The 18,752-nt window shown below is 36.1% G+C and overlaps 8 protein-coding genes across 8 annotated transcripts; 6 read left to right on the top strand and 2 right to left on the bottom strand.

Moving 5' to 3' along the window:
• The first annotated feature begins 781 nt into the window (after nt 1-781).
• On the top strand, nt 782-2,800 carry B0P05DRAFT_550046 (major facilitator superfamily domain-containing protein). Its single transcript, XM_051579198.1, has 9 exons — nt 782-1,018; nt 1,071-1,098; nt 1,145-1,195; nt 1,238-1,389; nt 1,437-1,903; nt 1,945-2,130; nt 2,184-2,375; nt 2,428-2,543; nt 2,588-2,800. The coding sequence occupies exons 1-9, from the start codon at nt 789-791 to the stop codon at nt 2,609-2,611; spliced, it is 1,446 nt and encodes a 481-aa protein (XP_051432741.1). The 5' UTR covers nt 782-788; the 3' UTR covers nt 2,612-2,800.
• An 18-nt stretch (nt 2,801-2,818) lies between these two features.
• On the top strand, nt 2,819-3,493 carry B0P05DRAFT_550047 (uncharacterized protein). Its single transcript, XM_051579199.1, has one exon. It carries the CDS (start codon nt 2,923-2,925, stop codon nt 3,388-3,390), a length of 468 nt encoding a protein of 155 aa, XP_051432742.1. The 5' UTR covers nt 2,819-2,922; the 3' UTR covers nt 3,391-3,493.
• A 2,642-nt stretch (nt 3,494-6,135) lies between these two features.
• B0P05DRAFT_182403 (uncharacterized protein) lies at nt 6,136-7,594 on the top strand. The gene is made up of 6 exons (XM_051573163.1): nt 6,136-6,401; nt 6,452-6,538; nt 6,585-6,664; nt 6,717-6,960; nt 7,008-7,434; nt 7,480-7,594. The coding sequence occupies exons 1-5, from the start codon at nt 6,186-6,188 to the stop codon at nt 7,104-7,106; spliced, it is 726 nt and encodes a 241-aa protein (XP_051432743.1). The 5' UTR covers nt 6,136-6,185; the 3' UTR covers nt 7,107-7,434; nt 7,480-7,594.
• A 1,586-nt stretch (nt 7,595-9,180) lies between these two features.
• Nucleotides 9,181-11,200, top strand: B0P05DRAFT_494633 (general substrate transporter). Its single transcript, XM_051575362.1, has 3 exons — nt 9,181-9,357; nt 9,404-9,666; nt 9,712-11,200. Exons 2-3 carry the CDS (start codon nt 9,458-9,460, stop codon nt 11,012-11,014), a joined length of 1,512 nt encoding a protein of 503 aa, XP_051432744.1. The 5' UTR covers nt 9,181-9,357; nt 9,404-9,457; the 3' UTR covers nt 11,015-11,200.
• B0P05DRAFT_550054 (pyridoxal phosphate-dependent transferase) lies at nt 11,135-13,158 on the bottom strand. The gene is made up of 5 exons (XM_051579200.1): nt 12,966-13,158; nt 12,165-12,916; nt 11,780-12,115; nt 11,542-11,732; nt 11,135-11,493 (listed from the first exon to the last, which is right to left on the bottom strand). The coding sequence occupies exons 1-5, from the start codon at nt 13,140-13,142 to the stop codon at nt 11,156-11,158; spliced, it is 1,794 nt and encodes a 597-aa protein (XP_051432745.1). The 5' UTR covers nt 13,143-13,158; the 3' UTR covers nt 11,135-11,155.
• On the bottom strand, nt 13,091-16,751 carry B0P05DRAFT_550059 (quinon protein alcohol dehydrogenase-like superfamily). Its single transcript, XM_051579201.1, has 7 exons — nt 16,436-16,751; nt 15,505-16,386; nt 14,988-15,459; nt 14,854-14,943; nt 14,096-14,812; nt 13,852-14,052; nt 13,091-13,798 (listed from the first exon to the last, which is right to left on the bottom strand). The coding sequence occupies exons 1-7, from the start codon at nt 16,724-16,726 to the stop codon at nt 13,527-13,529; spliced, it is 2,925 nt and encodes a 974-aa protein (XP_051432746.1). The 5' UTR covers nt 16,727-16,751; the 3' UTR covers nt 13,091-13,526.
• A 159-nt stretch (nt 16,752-16,910) lies between these two features.
• B0P05DRAFT_550063 (uncharacterized protein) lies at nt 16,911-17,873 on the top strand. The gene is made up of 3 exons (XM_051579202.1): nt 16,911-17,107; nt 17,148-17,449; nt 17,492-17,873. Exons 1-3 carry the CDS (start codon nt 16,928-16,930, stop codon nt 17,694-17,696), a joined length of 687 nt encoding a protein of 228 aa, XP_051432747.1. The 5' UTR covers nt 16,911-16,927; the 3' UTR covers nt 17,697-17,873.
• Nucleotides 17,874-18,487: 614 nt separating this feature from the next.
• On the top strand, nt 18,488-18,706 carry B0P05DRAFT_474280 (uncharacterized protein; the record flags this gene model as incomplete). Its single annotated transcript, XM_051574782.1, has 1 exon — nt 18,488-18,706. A coding segment is annotated over one exon (219 nt), but the record flags the coding sequence as incomplete, so codon positions are not given.
• Nucleotides 18,707-18,752: the final 46 nt, after the last annotated feature.

An 18,752-nucleotide genomic window follows, 5' to 3' on the forward strand; every position in this document is an offset into this window, starting at 1 on the left:
AATTGTGTAGAAAAAATAAGCAAAAGTTAAATTTTAGAAATTAAGCAAAGCATAAGATATTGTTACTTGCATTAGGTTATAAGAAAGAATAGAGAATAGAAGGGAGATAAAAGAGAGAAATAAATTAGTAACAGACATGAACCAGTCTATGTAAAATATTGACACGGATATGAGGAGGTAGTTGAACAGCTTCCCCTAGAGCCATGCATCTCAGTAGACTAGGTAACATTAATGTGTCTGTACCAAGAGGTGTAATACTACTGGTATAGTTGTCTAAAACCATTTATCAAAGCTCTAGTTTAATCAACTCTTGTTCTGAGGAATAACAAAGAATATAATCATAAGGGGTGAGTCGTTTGTTTGTTTTTCTTTGCGTTATACTATCTTCTCACTATATTTATATTAATACACGCTTAACTGACCAATACCAAGCTCTGATTAATGCCAAAGGATGTACTATCAAGTACTAAACTACATTATCTTAAATAAATATCTCAACGGATCATTCGCAATGAATTGAGCGCGTTTAAGTATTATCTTGGCATATTAAAGGGCTTTTGGATTAGAATATCTTTGTTGTTAAGTTCGAATGACAAAAAATTGGGCTAATTTTTTTTATTTCGGGCCAGTGTATAACCGAAAGAAGAAGGAGATAAATGCAGTTGATTAAAGTATAGTAAAGTGAAAAAAGTATAAGGAGTGCTTTAAAGTGTTTTCTTATATCTGTATATGCATAAGGCCATTAATTATTTCTTCTTCTTCTTCATTCTCTTTCTTTTCTTTTTATTATGGCTTCTTTTATAACGTCTAATTCATCTACTTTGACAGGTGATACAAGTATTGATACTAAAATTGAATGTGGCATCAACAGTTTTGAAAAATCAGAAGCTGAATTTACAGCCAGCATGAGCCAAGATGAAAAGAAATTGGTTCGAAGATTAGATCTGCGTATTATGCCACTATTTTGTCTGTTTTATTTTGCAGATTTTCTTGATCGAGCCAATATTGGCAATGCAACGTAAATGTGTTTCATGCTGTGTTCATTGAATTCATTTGTTTTTTTCTTGTAGTTTAGCAGGACTTCAGGCTGATCTTAAGGTAAGTCGAACTAATCATGTATGTTGATCTGATATCAAGCAATTAGTTGACAGGCTCGCAATTAAGTACAGCAATTTCAGCTTTTTTTATTACCTATGTAAAGACTTGTTTGATTGTTTATGACCTAATTTCCAAATAGATTATATTTGAAGTGCCATCGAATATTATACTCAAGAAAACTAATGCAGCAAAATGGTTATCGTTTATTATGCTCGTTTGGGGATTAGCTACTTTGCTGACTGCATTTGTCATTGATTTTACGGGTTTACTTGTGGCAAGATTGATCTTGGGGTAGGTACAGATTGGTAGAAATGGCTAGAAATTAATGTCTAGTATAGAGCAGCAGAAAGTGGTTATATTCCAGGCATCATGTTTCTATTAAGCAAAGTTTATACACCACAAGAATTCAGTTTTCGTGTAAGTATCTTGATCACCATGGCCACACTCTCAGGCCTTGTCTCTGGGCCCTTAACGTATGCTATGTCTTGGCTAGATGGCAAGAATGGTTTAAATGATTGGCAATATCTGTTTATTTTTGAAGGCGTGCCTACCATTGTACTGGCTATGGTTTCTTATTGGTTTTTATTTGATGATCTTCAGCATGTTCACTGGTTATCTGACGAACAAAAAAAACTACAAGCAAACCGTATGATGATCAACCAAGTGCAGGAAAAGGATTCTGTATCACTGTCAACATTCAAAACTGTGTTTGGAGATTGGAAAACATGGGCATTCTCGGTTGTGTTTTTGTTGAATTCAATCAATATTACTAGTGTTACTGTGTTCGCACCTTTTCTAATTGATGGTAAATTAAGTTATGATGTGCATAGACTGATACTGATTTAGGGTTTGGGTTTTCGCCATTGACTTCTCAGCTTCTGACAGCACCTCCATGTGCAGTGGCTACTGTTGGTGTGTTGATTGGAGGTTATTTAGCTGGAAAATATAATCGTCGATCTCCTCTGTTAGTTGCTGGATCATTGATTATTGCTATAGGATATCTTTGTCTTTTAGTGCTTTATAACAAATGGGGTTAGCAATGGCTTTTTTTTAGAAAAAGGCTTTCGTTCTCATATCTTTCTTAGCGTTGTATGGTACATTGTTTATTATACCCACGGGGGTTGGATTACAAGCTGCTGCTGCTATTGGCTGGTCTGCTATTAATTATCCTGATTTAACAGTACGAGCAGTGGCTGTTGCGGTTGTGTTGATGATTGGCAATTTAGGCAGTATCATTGCAGCCTATTTGTTTCAATCTAAAGATGCTCCAAGATATGGTAAAATTGTTTTTGCTATGGTTTAATATTAATGAAGCCTTTTTTCTTTTAGTATTTGCAGTGACATTCAATTTGATTACAGCACTTGTGTCTGCAGCCATATCAGCATGTACAGGATTTTTGTTATATCGAGAAAACCTTCGACGTGACAAAAACCCTTCCGATTGTGTAAGTCATAAAATACCTGCTTACTGTTACTGATAACTGGTAAGAATCAATTCCGATTCTTTTATTAGTGATTGAATCATGTATAAACAAAGACCTTGCTCCTATTATAAAACTGTATTCATCAATCAAAGCAGCAAAAAGCAGACTATAAACGTATCCATAGTGTTTCACTGTTTGTTTTGCATATAATCAAAAACAAGTATCAAACTTGTTTATTGTCAAATTATTGTAATAGACAATTAATGTATGAGAAACGCCTTCTACTTTTGTTTCATATTAAAAGAGAAGTCGTGTAGAGCGTTCTCCTTTGTGATTCTTTATAAAAAGACAGTTAATTTCCTCTTCTCTCTCTTTCTTTCTTTATTGCTTATTTTATCATATGCGTCTAATTCCCATCATCATCAAAAATAACAACAGCGAATATGGTAGAACAGCCATGATAGAACAAGAAGCCACATTAAGAGATTTGCAATCCCTAGTCGAGAAGATTTATAGCGTTCCTGAAGAATGCCAAATACTTTTCTTTAAAGAAAAGCGTCTATTGGATTCTCTTCGTACTCTAGAAGAATATGGTATTGAGGAATACAGCCATATTGGCCTGTACCAAAAGTTGCCTGATCGCGGAGGTGAACTACATATTCTTTACAAGAGAACGTCTGGTGAAATGATGGTTCTAAATGCGCGCTATCATTATACCGTTGAAGATGTGAAGAAATATGTTTGCAAAATAGAAGGTGTGGATCCAAATCTAAAAAGTCTTTTCTCTAGCTGTGTAGAGCTTGTTTCTGAATACAAATCACTTGGAGAATTGAGATTTAGAGATGGAAGTATTATTCATCTCGAGTAAGACGAAGAAAGGAAGAGTTAAACACAATTGTTTAATTGAAAATTACGTGTTGTAATCAATAAAAAAAAAGCAATTTGTCGAATCTGACAACTTTCACTTTGAACATATCTTTATATTTTACCTTGATTGTTAATTTTATACGCAGTTTTCAAAAGAAACACTCCAGCCACTTTAGCTTTATTTCTGAAAATTGATCGTTTTTGCGTAAATATATGTAGAGGACATTATATATCTTGAAAAAGAGGCAGTCTTTCAGCCAACACATAATTGTACAACCACACAAAAAAAAGTTAGAAAAAAAAAACCTACTCTATAAGCATAAATGCTATACATGTCCAAAAACCATGCTTCCTGACAAACGCAGTGCCTTTGGCGACTTGTGAAAAATGGCCAAAATGACCTTTCGACCAAAGGGTACTACTCATGAAAAAATCTCGTTTTGACAATTTTGGATCTTCTATTTTATTGGTAGCGCCAAGGCATCGGCTAAGACATTTCGTCAGTCAGTTCTCTCGTCTATGGCTCCTCCTTTGGCCTTGAGAAATATTACAGAAGTGAAATGGAAATTCTTTTGGTCTCTGTCTCTTACCACCATTCAACGTAATGTGACATACCGGTATATCTTGGGGTGTATTCCTCATCGTCGATTCCTGCATTTTATTATGCCTTGTGTGTTTGAATCTCCTTTCTGTCCGGTGTGTTTAACTACCACTGACTCTATTAGTCATATGCTCTTTCATTGTCCAATTAAAGAAAAGGTATGAAGGGAAATAATTCTCGAGTTCCTATGGCCTACCATATCCATCTCTGATATCAAAGAGGCTCTTCTGTCCCTGGACTTCTCGTACATCTGGTACTGCCAATGGAAAGGAATCAAATCATACAGAATCCTCATAATGACTCTTTCACAAATCTGGCTTGCTCATATGAGATTTATCTCTGACAAGACCATCATTATACCCACGGCCATATTAGCAAGCATCCGATCCAATGTTCGTCAGACCATTGAAGAGGATCAATGCCATTCAATCATGTAACTTTTTTTTTCTTTCTATATATTTTATTTTATTTTAGTTTATTTTGTTTAGTATGTTTCGTTTTATTTTATTAACTTCCATTTTAATTGCACCCGCCTCTTCACTTTGACTATTGCTCTTAGTGTACGCGGCTCAATCAATAAACACATTTAAAAAAAACGCCTTTCTTTCGTCTAAAGAATTTTTTAGTACGATGGTCTGGTCACTCTTGGTGGTGCTCCGGATTTTACTATAATCTCTTGTGAAATACTGTATCTCTTAGGTATCAACAATTGTGCCAAGTGCCAAGTAATTGAAGACATTTTAGAATGGTGTCCTTTACTTGTGGTATTGGTATTGCCATCTGTAGCATTAAGCAAGGCAAGATATAAAGAATGCTGACTCTCAGGAGCGACGAACGAAACACTTAATATATCCTTTTAGCCCAGATGACGGCTATTTTCTTTGGTATTATATAAAACTCATATAATCATACTGAATGCTTTCACAAAAGCATTGTTTTCAAAATATGTCATATGGCTAGTCACTTTACTTCACATACACTAGTTTCCATCTATACGATGATTTTTTTTCAAATAAACATTTAAAAAAAAAGATCTTCTATTTTACCCTACAAAACGAGAAATAGAGTTATCGACAAGCTTAAATACTCAGAATACGCGCTAAAGGCTCTAGTTCTTGGTGAGTGTGTTTACTTACTAATCGTACTATGAAAATGAGAAGATTCGAGTGAAAACCCCATAAAAATTTTTGTCTATTTACTCAAGACTTTAGCAGAAAGGTTGTTGTGCTCTTTATATAGATACACTTAAAAAGTAAAGCCTTAAAACTTTTATTACTACACCAAAGTAAAATAGCTGCGTCTTCATGCTGTTCCAAGCAAACGGTTGATTTTTTTTGACGCGGTTAAAAGTAATCTAGATGCTTTTATTTTCCTGTTTTCAATCTCCGATGTTAACCATTTTGTGTTTGCATAATATTGACACTACTCAAAACGCGCAAAGTCAAAGAGACTATGGAAAGCACATCAGTAAAAGTCTCACAGATAGCGCATATGAGCTGTGAATGACAGAATGTTTCGTACTTTTACTATTAAAATAAGGGTCGAAGGCTAAAGAAACGGCCGTATAGTCTCGAATACCATCACTCTTTGACGAGTCATCATTCGACAATTAGACTGATAAAACAAATATCTTCTGGGCTGAAATTATGCTGCTTCAGTTTCAATAATTGAATGATATGAAGATAAATGAGCAAGCTAGAATTCATTCTCATAAAGAAAAAAGCACGGTAGAATAGATTGGAAAGACTTAATGTAATCTGAAAACTGTTCTTTGGCATAAATATCGTCAACTGATAAAATAAGTAAATACCTTCACGCACAAATTATCACTTTTTAAATAACCATATTCAAATGGATAGGATGCTCGCTCAAATTTTTTTTTTGGCTTGTATTGCATACATATTCTTATAAAAGTCATGTAGTTGTTATCGATACCTTTATTGGCATGTATAGTTTCTGCTCAATCTTCATATAATATACACTGTTGCCTTATCATAGTCAATGAGTATGTACACTTGATTTTTATGTATGCTTATAAGAACCATTGAATACATTTGGTACAAACCAAAGCATGTTTGCAAACAACGCACAAGTCAACTTTAATATTCAAGAGAATGCCATAGTACAAAAAATTTTCTGGGCTTTCGACTGCTTTTTTTTGTTACTTTGTTGACAGATTAACTTGTTCTTTGATTATGAAAACACGACATAGAAAAAAGAAGGGTGTCTTGAACGTAACAGGTCTTCCACCTTATCCTATTCAAAGATCGAAGCCTCTTATTCGTTCTGACATTATTCGAGCTCACACAAAGCTGAAGCATTTGATCGATCTTGAGCAATACGACGATGCACAGTTTTTGTTTACTGAATTGATCAAGACATCACGCTATAACATACACAACTTTTGGAAGGTACTGTTTATCCATGTCTCTTGCTTTTTCTCTCTGACATTGTGGATTAGGTTGGTGCCGAGATCATTGGCAAAACGTCTCCCAATCAACTTGCAGATTATCTAAGAGCTGTGTTTATCAATTCACCTAATCCTTTAGTAAGTAAATTCGAAGGTTTTGTCATGAACTAACCGTATTCTTTAGTCTCTTGTTACATTTGATGCGTATATTGATCAACTGATGCTTGAACGAAAATGGGCCAACGCTTTAGAAGAAATTGATCTGTAAAGAAATACATGTGATGCCAAGCAACAGTTGACTCACATTCTTTTCTAGACTCTTTAATCGACCTCAATATCATCACCCTATTCTGTTGCGAAAGAAAGCTATTTGTTGTTATCAACAATGGCTAGAAGCAAAAAGTGCTCTGCCTGAATCGTATTTAGAAGAAGAAGTGTATGATGAATATGATACAAATATCATTCGATATGAACGCTGTGTAAAAACAACCTCGAAAAACATGGCAGAAGCGTACCAAGTGTATTTTCGAGATGTAGAGTTATTAAACATGTATTTTGAAGTAAGTGTTTCTTTCCTTCAATACATGAATTGACTTTTTTGTTACAGTTTTTGAAAGAAACTAAAGATGAAGAGGCTATTCAAAGCGCTGTAGCAAAGTCTCTAGAGTCTTTCAACAAAAATCCTGATTTTTATTTATTAAAGTAAGTGTTGAGTCATGTTTGATTGCGTCCTTATGATGTTGTAGATGTTTGATGAAAGTGAATGAAGATGACCAATATTTTGCAAGGGATCAATTCATACTGTATTTGTACGAACAGAATCCTCTTTATGATGCTAAAGCAGGCCTTAAAGCCTATGTAAAATCAACCCGTACTCAATTAGAGACACTGATTCATACTGAGTCTATCAGCAATGAATACAAATCTACTGCAAAACGCTTGTTTTCAATATTTATCTGTCGAGTTCAAAGCGGTATTATTGAAAAATGGTTTCTAAAATCTATTGTCAAGTCCATACTTAAATATGCACTAAGGTAAAATTAAAAGAAGAAAACTGTGTTCTTATTGTTTTTGCATAGCCAAGAGATGTACAAATTATACAAAACAAGGCACTTGGATGATTTGCTCAACTCATCATTTGTATTAAGAAATACCTCAGAACCAAAGTCAGTTATTCAATTGGCAAAAAAGATGAAGAAGATTCTTGGAAAATTTAATAAAAAGAACAAGAAAGAAGATAAGGACCAGGAAATGGAGCAAGAAGAACAGGAAAAAGAAGACAAAGAAGAAGTGGATGAAGTAAAAGAGGAAGAAAAGGAAGAAGAGGATATTGTCGAACCTGAGGTTGTTCTAAATGATGATGATGAAGAACAAAAAAGCAGTCAACATATACCCTTTCTCAATGACATTGCAATGCTTCAAGAGTATTTCCAACATCCATTATTGAAAACCTAATCGACTATACCCTATATTGAGCAATAAGAGATTCTGATAATTGTCATTAAAGACTTTGTTGTTATTTCTAAACCAATTCCAGTTGCTTTCAGACTGATATTTAAAGTGATACATATTCTCAGGATCACAGCATACATCCTAATTGCCACCCATAATTACTGGTAAAGTCATCCGGATCACTTTACTGCCTAGTTCCACTTAATTTTGATATTGTCTTTTTTTCTTGTCTGCCAAGAGACAGGGAGACGGCGGCAACTGACTTCCATGTGGCACGTAATTTTTTCGGAATCCATTTGTTTGAAGTCGGGAACAGTCAATAAACAATTTTACGTTACAGTTATCCTGCAAGAGAGAGACACTTGGAAAGAACTAAGAGTAACTCAGTATCATTTGCGTACATTTTAATGGTAATACTAATGGTTCTGAGAAGCATTCATTTTGATGTTTTCGTTAGTTTAAAAAAAGTTGCCCTGTCAATGAATACTTTAGACTCAGCTTTGTATGACGGCTAGCTTACATGAGGAAAATAGGGGTCAGGACTAGTTGCAGGCATCTGAGACGATAGCTTACAAATTGGATTCTGAGTGAATTCTAGTCTTTTCGTAGGAACTCCGCAGAAAATAAAACAAGTGAATACCATATTACTTTGCAATTATTTTTAGGCAGTTCTATCATCTAATGTGTGTTAATATGTAGTAAGCATGCGCTGTTTCCTTCAAGTAGTAGAAAACCAAGCTTTCAAAAAAAAGAAAGCCGGACTGGCCAAAAAGGGAATTGACAAACTTCAATATCATTGGTGCTATCGTATTTACATGGAAATTGTACTCAAGTATTTACATGGAAATTGTACTCAAGTATTTACCTGTATACGTCATAACAAAAAAAGACATTATTAATTAATTAACTTGTATATTGCAGGCATTTCAGAGTATTCACGTACGTCTATGCCTTGTACTACAGTTTCAGTTAACTACAGGTAAATTCTTTATTGAGTATATTCTATTAAACTCAAAGTTTATACATATAACACGTTATTGAAGTTCAGAAAAAAAAAGGGGGATATGCTGTCTGTCAAAAAATCTCCCGCTTCTTCCCAGATTTTCAGCAGCACCCCGCGCCCACGTTATTATTGTTCCTGATAACACAGACAACCCTTAACTAAGAGTTAAAAAATCCATAATCGAGTCGAATCATCGATCGAATATAGGATTCATCCGAATCAGAAGGTTATTGGTGATTGATGACGTTTATGTTTTCTATAATATTTGTCCGTAGTTAGTTTCAAAAATGGAGGATAAATAAATTAACCATCAAGAAATCATATGACTTTTTCTTGTTTATTCAATATCAATGAGCCATTGCATTGGATATCATGTAACAAATACGCGCCTCCGTTTGAAAATGTGCTACGTCAGAATAATGTGTTCATGGTTTAAATTTAGGCAATAGGCGGACCCTTTTTCTTTTAAAGAATCTGATTCGGTCATCGGAAAACACGGTTCCTTTTGTTTTAATATAAATAAGAGGACAAAATTTTCAGTTAATTACCATTTTTTACCGTCTTTGTTCTCTTTTTCTCTACCCCACATTGAAAACAATACAATGGATTCCCGATCATCCGGACTTCGTCCTTTCGTCATATTTTGCTCATTAGTGTCAGCACTCGGCGCACTTAATAATGGTTTCAACACTTCAGCATTAAACATTCCTTCAAACGCACTCACACATTGTCCTGGTGTACCTTATGGTACCGTCACTTACTATCCAAACTCGCCTTTACCTCAGTGTATTCCTATGTCAGACTGGATTTTGTACGTATTTTGATCATTTTTTTTCTGTTACTAACCAATTGATAGGGGTGCTGCTACTGGTATGTTTGCTGTTGGTGGTTTATTAGGTGCCATGATTGCTAGTTACATGGCTAGTAAATTTGGTCGTCGTGATTCTATGATTATCATGAACGTCACATTCTTTATTGGTGCTATCTTGCTTTCTCTCTCAACTGAACCTGGTCAATTTGCTGTTGGCCGTATCTTTGTCGGTATTGGCTCTGGTTTCATGACAGTCGTGATTTCAATGTACATTGCTGAAATTTCCCCTCCCAAGTACCGCGGCGCTCTTGGTTGTTGTCTTCAATTGCTCTTGACTGTAGGTATTTTGATTATTGAATGTATCGGTCTTGGTCTTTCTTCTGCTATTGGTTGGCGTGTTGTTGTAATCATTACTATTGTGCCTGCCATCATTCAAATGCTTGTCTTGCCCTTCTGTGCTCGTTCTCCTCGTTGGTTGATCAGTCAAAACAGAATTGATGAAGCTCGTGTTCAATTGATGCGTCTTCGTGAAGGTGATGTTCAAGAAGAATTCTCTGACATGATTTTGTCTCTTACCAAGGGTGGTAACTCTGATGATGCCAAGAAGACTCCTGCCAACAATGATGAAGGTTTCGATAACGAAGCTGGTTCTACTGAAAAGGCCTTTGAAGGTGAACAAAGTATCTCTATTGTTCAAATCTTCAAGATTCCTGTCTTGGCTGTCTTGACTTTGAAGATGATGGTTGTTCATGCTTCTTCTCAATTGACCGGTATTAATGCAGTCATGTATTACTCTACTTCTATTTTCGAAAACTCTTTTGGTGACACTGCCAAGTATGTCACCATTGGTGTCTCTGGCTTGAATATTGTTATCACCATCATTGGTCTCTTCTTGGCTGATCGTTTAGGCCGTAAGATGTTGATGTACATTTCTGCCTTTGGTATGTGTGTCTGGGCTGTTTTGATGACCATTGGTCTTCGTTTCAATGTCTCTGCTCTTCAAGTTCTTTCTATTTACATCTTTGTTGGTTTCTATGCCATTGGTCTTGGTGTCATTCCCTTTGTGATCAACTCTGAAGTGTTCCCTACTTATGCAGTCTCTGCTTCTTCTTCTATTGCTTTGGTCATCAACTGGCTCTGTAACTTCATTGTCGGCCTTATCTTCCCTGCTCTCCAAACTGCTTGTGGTCCCTATGTCTTCTTGATCTTTGCTGGTCTCTCTTTGGCCTTTGGTCTCTTTATTCTTTTCTTCGTGCCTGAAACAAAGCAAAAGTCCATTGATCAACTCGGTCGCGAACTTGGTTGGTATGGTCTTAACCCTGCTGAAATTAACAACACCAAGGAGTAAATCTCTCCTCTATTACCATCATCATACTTCTCCTCTCATCCTTGTACTATTAGTGTTTATATATATCTTTTTTTTTTCTTCATCCTAATCATTTTGTTCTTTTTACAATAAAAATATACATCTATTTAAACCAGATTTTTATTATTGAATAGCGTCTAAAGCATCTGAGAACATGGTCAACAGTTGTTCTCTATCTTCTAAACCAACACTAACACGCACCAAAAAGCGGCATACACCATATTTTTCGGCCCAGTCTAATTCTGTATAATGAGCAAGGATTGTATAAGGACTACAGAGAGTAAAGTCTGTGCCGAGTGATGGTCCCTTGGCACATTGAAGGTGGTCATAAAAGATAGCTGCACTCTTTTCATCATGAAGCAAGATTGAAAATAAGCCACCATAACCTGAGGTCTCGGTAGTGAGCTTAATGGAATCATAGTTTTCTCTACAAATAAACTTGGGATAAAATACTTTATGGACTATATTCAAAGACATGAGTTTTCAATCATTATTTTTGTTTTCTTTACCTTTAGGATGGCTTGCCAAAAAGTCACATAGTGCTTCTGTATTTTGATTGATAATATGAGATCGCTCCTTAAATGTTCGAGAGTTGCGTTCCAAGAAAAGAACATCTTCAGGCCACAAAATGTCTTCGTAGTCTTCTTTCAGAGCAGCCTTCAATGAATTATAGTAAGCACCGTTAGGGTTTAAAACCAGACTAATATAAGACCTTGAAAAACTATTCACCTCTTCTTTTTTACTTACCTTCCACCCATGACATTGGATGCGCCGGAAAAGATCTTTGTCAAACTACTCACGACAATATCGGCCCATTCAAGAACTGCCACATTACAGAAATTACCAATCGTTTCATCAACGACAACAATGAATTTATATTCATCAGCCAAACGACGAAGACGCTTGATATCAGGTGATTTAAGTAAAGGATTGGAAGGAAATTCACAAAATAAACTCAAGATCTTTTCGCCTGATTTTAGACGTTCTTCCAGTTCATCAATACTTTCGTTTTCACCAAGACCATAAAAGTGACAACCAGCTCCCCATTTCTGTAAAATTTTTAAAGTATCCGTATAAGGAAAGCTAAAAGAAAAAAAATCAGTTATAAAGTCCATGTATTGTAAAACGTTACCCAAAACAAACACTCTTAAGAGAGGCATCACCCACAAGCATGGCAATTTGATGTGCATGGAAAATAGAACTCATACCACAAGGGTATAAATATACATCTTCTTCTGAAAGACCTTGAATGCCACGATCACCTTTGGATTGACGTTGTTCATCTAAATCATGCACAGAAGTATGATTTTCATGGTCAAAATCAACATGGCCCATCAAAACACCTGCAATTCTACGCTTCAAAGCTACTTTAGCATTATTGGCAAACACAACAGGTAAATTTCGGCCATAACGTTCTTCAAGGTAAGTCACTTGTTCCACGCCTTCTTCTTTAGGCTTTTGTTCTTCTGTGGGTTTCGTTAATTTGTTACTGCTATAATGACTTCGGCTACGACTTCCCATGGTCAATTTGGGTCTATACAATGCATCGTCTGTCGACTCTTTCTTGTTGGCTTGTGCATCATTTTCTTCCAAGATACGCAAACAATATTCAGCCATACGAGAAGTGATATTGTCACCAGCATGTTGCCAGAACTGTTTAGCAATAGGAAAAGCCTCTTGAGGAAACAGTATGATATGGATAGGAACACGGTCACTTGGTTTCTGATGAGATGCAATATCGAATTCTGCAATACGAACAGTGCCAGTGGGGTTTTGATAGTATCGTTTCATGAACGATCTGCATTGTTCTGCTACTTTATGCGAAGGGAAAAGCATGCCTGCATCATTTTCTTTACCAAATTTCGAGACTAAGCGAGCACATAGCTAGATTCATAGACGATCAATGCCATTCTCAGCCTATGGAGTTGCTTACCTTTTGAATTAAAGGATGAATAAAGAATCGAGGATAACCACATTGCATTTTTGAAGTGACAATAGGATTTGCTTCTTCATAAAAGACATTATCTTGCCAAGTAGGCAATGTTACTGATACAGCATGAGGTGTATGGGCTGGGATAGGAGAACCCACTTGAGTTGGAACTTCCATCATGATATTAAAAAGAAAGAAAGAAAGAAAAGATTTAGATTTCATCTCATCAACCATCAAAAATTTTATACTCCTCTCATTCAATCAAATTCAAGCAAAATATGTCATTTAGCATCAATTGGCTTTATTCTGACATGCCGACTGGTTTTGATATTTACATAGCTTTTGTCTTGTTACTTAACCGTTCATTCAGTTTACTTAACCAATGCTCTATTCTTTGTGCTTTGGTCGCTTCATTTGCTGCTATAGCTAAACAAGTTGCATAAAACAATGAAGATTCTTTACGACTACGAGCTAATGCATTAATAGCATTACTGATTGAGCCCTTTGTCTTTGATAATAAATAACTAAAGCCCTTGTTAGCCCATATACATCAAGAACAAGAATTTACCAAATAGCTGTCAAAGTATCTTGGTCTCCTTTCTGCAATTCATTTGCCCAGTCTGCAAACAAACTGGACACAATAGGGTCTTGAGGAGGTAACCTTATTTTGGCTAAAGCAATGGCTTCTCGAAACATATGATGACGTCGATAGAGTTCAATAGCTTCATACACATGTGAAGAAGCAATGTAACATGATGCTGCTAAATGGTATTGTTTAAACCCTTCTAGTTTTTGAGCTTGTTTTAACATCAAATCTATCCATGTCTGTTTTCCAACTATGGTTCTTATTAGTTCATATGGCACGTAATCCTTTCCTTTTTTTTTTTACCCATAGGGCTCATGGCAAGCACAATCCAGTCTGTTAAGCAACTATTTGCATTTTGATCGAGTTGGTGCGATTCAAACATACTGAATTGACATTGCATTATATCCATGGCCAATTTGATATCAAAATCATACTTGACATTGTTATGGACACCATAACTAGGCTCTGTGCTTGAACTTGTTTCTTTCTGATGTATTGCTTTGACTATGATCGACATGAGTAAATGAAGAAAAACCTGTGTTTGTACCTTCAAGTTCAATGAGACGACGAATATCATTCTTGTCACCATAAAACAGTTCATGAATATTTTCATGAACTGTCGAACTTTGTTGTTTTTCATCCAAAAAGTCCATGTATCTCGAGACAGTAGCATCCTTTTTTTGTTCTTCTGTCAAATACTTGCCTTTTAGCTCATGTATTGCTTGTTTGATTTTGCCTTCAATCAATGAATCAGCCAAAATAAGACAGTACTGTTCTTTTCTTAACCGACTGGTTGATTTCTCAGATTCTTGAGAGAGTAACATGCTATTTAACCGAGGATCTGTTTCTTCGTTTGAAGCCACTAATTTTTTTGGTTTCTTTACATTGGCAGCAGGGACAGCTTCAGTTTTGCGTTTGTTGTTCTGACTCAAGATGGCCTTTTCTTTATCGTACAGATTTTTGATGGCATTCAAAGGTTCTGTACATGGGAAATCATGCTTGTTCCACTCATAAATAAATCGGTCTTCACTTCCTGTAAACAAGATATCATGGTCTAGAGGACTCCAGCAGATAGACAAGATTCGATTACGGTGTCTATCAAATGAAGAAATGGGTTTGTCTTCATGCCATACAACCACAAAACTATCATCAGATCCAGAGGCAAGAAAAGCTTTATCATAATGGTTGCTCCACTTCAATACTCGGATCCCCTTTTTGTGTCCTTTTAGACTATACATCACTTCAGAATGAAATACAGGGACATCTAGAGCCATTATGAGTGACATTCTAATGTTACTGTTTTACCTGGAATAGGTTCTTTGATAGATCCAATGTCATGAATAGCAATATCTCCTGCATCACAGCCAGAAGCTAAAAGCACTGTATCATTGATATCTACAGACAAAGTCAGCTAAATCCATAGGACAACTTCTTCTTACACTTGAAATCCAATGCTCTTACAAGTTCTCGGTGATAATTTGATACGTACATTATTTTAAGGGTCTGAAGAGAATACACTTCCACAAAACCATTTGTATGTCCAAGTGCTAAATACTGTGCCTTTTTGTCTATCTTGAGTGAATATCGATTAGTTTTAATGGATGTAAGACTAGTAAACCATGCAAGGTTCTTTTCCTGTAGTCTTTGGTTTAACTGGACAGGAGGTGCTTGTGGACTGTTTGCATCATAGACATGAAGTATGCCATCTCCACCACAGGAGAAAAGGGTGTCTTTCATATTGTTTTCTAATACTTCACTCATGTCTGGTCCCCATGCAATAAAGGGTGCTCCTTGAGATCTATGGTAAGTCTTGCAAGGTATACGGCGAAGATCAAGTGTATCGTAGAGTCCCACATGTCCATATTCATTACTATAAGCAACAAGGCCTTCTTTTGTAGAATGGCATTGCACCTAATACGACAAGTCAATATGTTTTTTTTTTCAGTCAGTTATTACCTTTTCTATTTTGCCTTGCAACCCCTTCCACAAGACAGTAGCTTCATAATAATCATGCTTATTAGACTTCATGACTGTCTGTGTGTCTGCGAAACGCCATAATTTGATTGCATTATCACCCATACCAACCACCAGTTGATCAGGATTCCAAGCAGGTGAGTCCATAGCATAAGGGAAACCAGCCTGTGTCTTGAGACTCTGTAGACAACTCTTCTTTTTCACGTCCCATCGAATGATTTGTTTGTCCAATGAAGTGGTAATACAGTTTTTGCCATGATTAAACCAATTGATTGTAAATACATTCCTACTGTGTTTCTCAAGTCGTTCATGGTTGCATAGTTTAGGTGATTTCGATGAAAGATCAAAACAGACAATGGATCCGATAAACGAACTAAAAAAGAGCTTGTGTTGTTCATGAGGTGACCAAGCCAATTCAATCCAGACAGTGGATTTCTGTTGTTCAGTTGCTTGTGCAGGTGGATTGGGGAGTCGAATAGAGGTCCATTCAGACTGAGAAGGAATGTGCCATATACTCACATGTCTCTTACGCTTTGTGCTTGTGGCTAATAATGGCCATGCCTCTGTTGTCTTTTGCCAATCCAAAGATTGAATGGAATCATTGTCACTGGCTATTTGGCAGACAGTTGTTGTAGATAAATCAGATTCGAGTTTCTCGATAAAAATCATGCCATTGGCATACCCTATAGCCAAATAATTCGCTTGGTCGTAGGTAGTGGTTGCTAAACTAGTGATTTCTGACTTTACTTTATGCTGACTATGCTTTTTATTGTTGAATGGATCTGCTATCACCACAAGACCTGACTTATCAGTCGAGACAACCATTGTACCATTTCCTATCAATTTAAGGGCAGTGATTTCTGCCTATCACATATAAAAATTTAATTTTTATGCAAAAAAAAAAAAACTTTACCTTGTGTTCAGTATAGCTTGTCAATAAAGAACCCAACAAGACATTCCATACTCTGACAGTTTTATCTACGCCTGCTGTAAAACAGAATGTCTCATGCGCTGCTATAGCTGTTACTTTCTCGGTCGAAACAGTAAATGAGCCGAAATATCTGAGATCCCAAAGACCAAGGATAACAATACAGTTTCGGGTTGCATATAAAAAAAAGTGAGGCTCAATGATAGCTGTGATACAGGAAGAGTACCAGTTGGGCACAGGAGGATAACTCTTGTATGTCGGGTATCGCTCTTCCATCGCGCCTAAAAAAGAAAAAAAACAAAGAAAGCAGTCAAAAGTATATCTTGAACCCCTTTGGCTTTATAAACTTGGTCTCAAGTATAAATTCGATTGGGTTGTTTTGCCCAATCATCTTCTGTAAATAATGCGGAGTTCTTTAGGGACCTTCTCAACCCCGCTCAAAATTTTTTTCCACTCGCTTTTCTCAACTTGAACAACATGGAAGTAGATCAACGTGTCGTTTTACCAGGCGATAAGATCGATGTCAATACAGAATCAACTATCATACTGGGCCCTGGATTAAGACAAGAAGGAGACGATATTGTGGCTGTCAAAGCTGGGTTTTTACGTCATTTAGAAGCAGGCAATAGATATTGGATCGAGAGTAATCAAAAAAGAGTAAGTCATGTAGCATGATCACGATGTTGATTGTAAAAAGTATATTGCTTCAACAGGTGAATCTGTGATTGGTACTGTCATGGCTAAAATGGGTGAATATTTTCGTGTGGATATTGGTACAGCACACTCTGCTGTGTTGCCCATGTTGGCTTTTGAAGGTGCCACCAAGCGTAATAGACCCAACTTGCAAGTGCATTCACTTGTGTACTGTCGTGTTGCCATGGCAAATCCTGATATGGAACCTGAGCTTGAATGTGTGAACCCTACAACAGGTAAAGCAGATGGATTTGGTGAACTTGCAGGAGGATACATGTTTAAATGTTCTCTTGGTCTATGTAGAAGGTATAGTATGGTCTATGTGGTTTTGTACTTATGCGTCGATAGACTGCTTAACCCAGAGACACCTATTCTGAAATTACTAGGTGAACATTTCCCTTTTGAAACAGCAGTTGGTATGAATGGTAGAGTGTGGGTGAATTCAGAAGAAGTCAAGAATACTATCTTGATATCCAATGCTATTCAAAACTCTGAGTACTTGAGTGCAGACGAGTGTAAGCAGATGGTTCAAGATTTGGTTTCTAAATTATAATTGTATAAAGCATACCTTAAATATCATTGACATATTACTTTCACTCTTTGTATGCGCAAAAGGGGTTCTTTTTTTTTGTTATACATGATGCTGCCATAATTTTCTTTGACATACGGCATGTCCCAAATATAAGCAAAAGTAAAGCGTGGTTATTTCAAGAAATGAAAGGCATAAAATAAGTTTATTGTTTAAAAGCAAAAGGGAGTAGGCAAAAAGAAGGGGAGGGGTATACAAACTTTGTTTAAATTCATGCAACAACCTATTTTGCATGATTCCAATTTGACTATATTAAACTGTTAACTTCAAGGAGAAAAAGCAAAGTTATATATTGAGGAGGCTTTCTTCTTCTTATAAAAAAGGGCAGGGATAGAGAATCGAGTTCAATACAATTTCAAAACAAATCACAGAAATGACTGATGATGCAGAGCTACATGTTCAATTCAGGGTAAAAGTAACCCACTTGGTTTATAGTGAACAGCTCCTTTCTATTTGTTATTTGTTGACACGTCGAAAAGAGAAGATCAATTTATACAAATATGGCAAGCCCTGAATGAACAACAAACACTTGTCGTTTTCCTATATTTGTTACACATATGTGTTCAGAACCATACAGTCAGGCTTATGGAAATTGGCGTTTTCTAAAAAATAATTGGCCGAAAGTCAAAAAAAAAAAGATTGGATTTTAAAAGGTTAAATTACTTTTGGCACAAGTTGGTAACTAAAATTAGCCGAAGAATTGCATTTAGTTGGCAGATGTTTTTGGCTTCTTTATAAAAAGCATAGCAATAATTACATTCTTTTATGAAGATGGACAAGAGAACCTTTTCAATGAACATGGAGGAAAAGTTTACGATCCAATGGAAGATTTTTTAACACAAATTGACGATCCCAACATAGTTCTTGGAACAACAACCAATCGAGAAACTTACTTGAGTGCTAAACGCCCCGAAAAAGCTACTGGTGAACCATCAGTTACGAAGCCGTTGAAATCTAGTAATTTGACTAAATGAACCAAGTCATACAGTATTTATAGTGATACGACCAGAGAATCGTTTA

The sequence above is a fragment of the Gilbertella persicaria genome, assembly GCF_025201335.1.
Source record: "Gilbertella persicaria strain CBS 190.32 chromosome Unknown B0P05scaffold_32, whole genome shotgun sequence".
Classification (NCBI taxonomy): domain Eukaryota; kingdom Fungi; phylum Mucoromycota; class Mucoromycetes; order Mucorales; family Choanephoraceae; genus Gilbertella; species Gilbertella persicaria.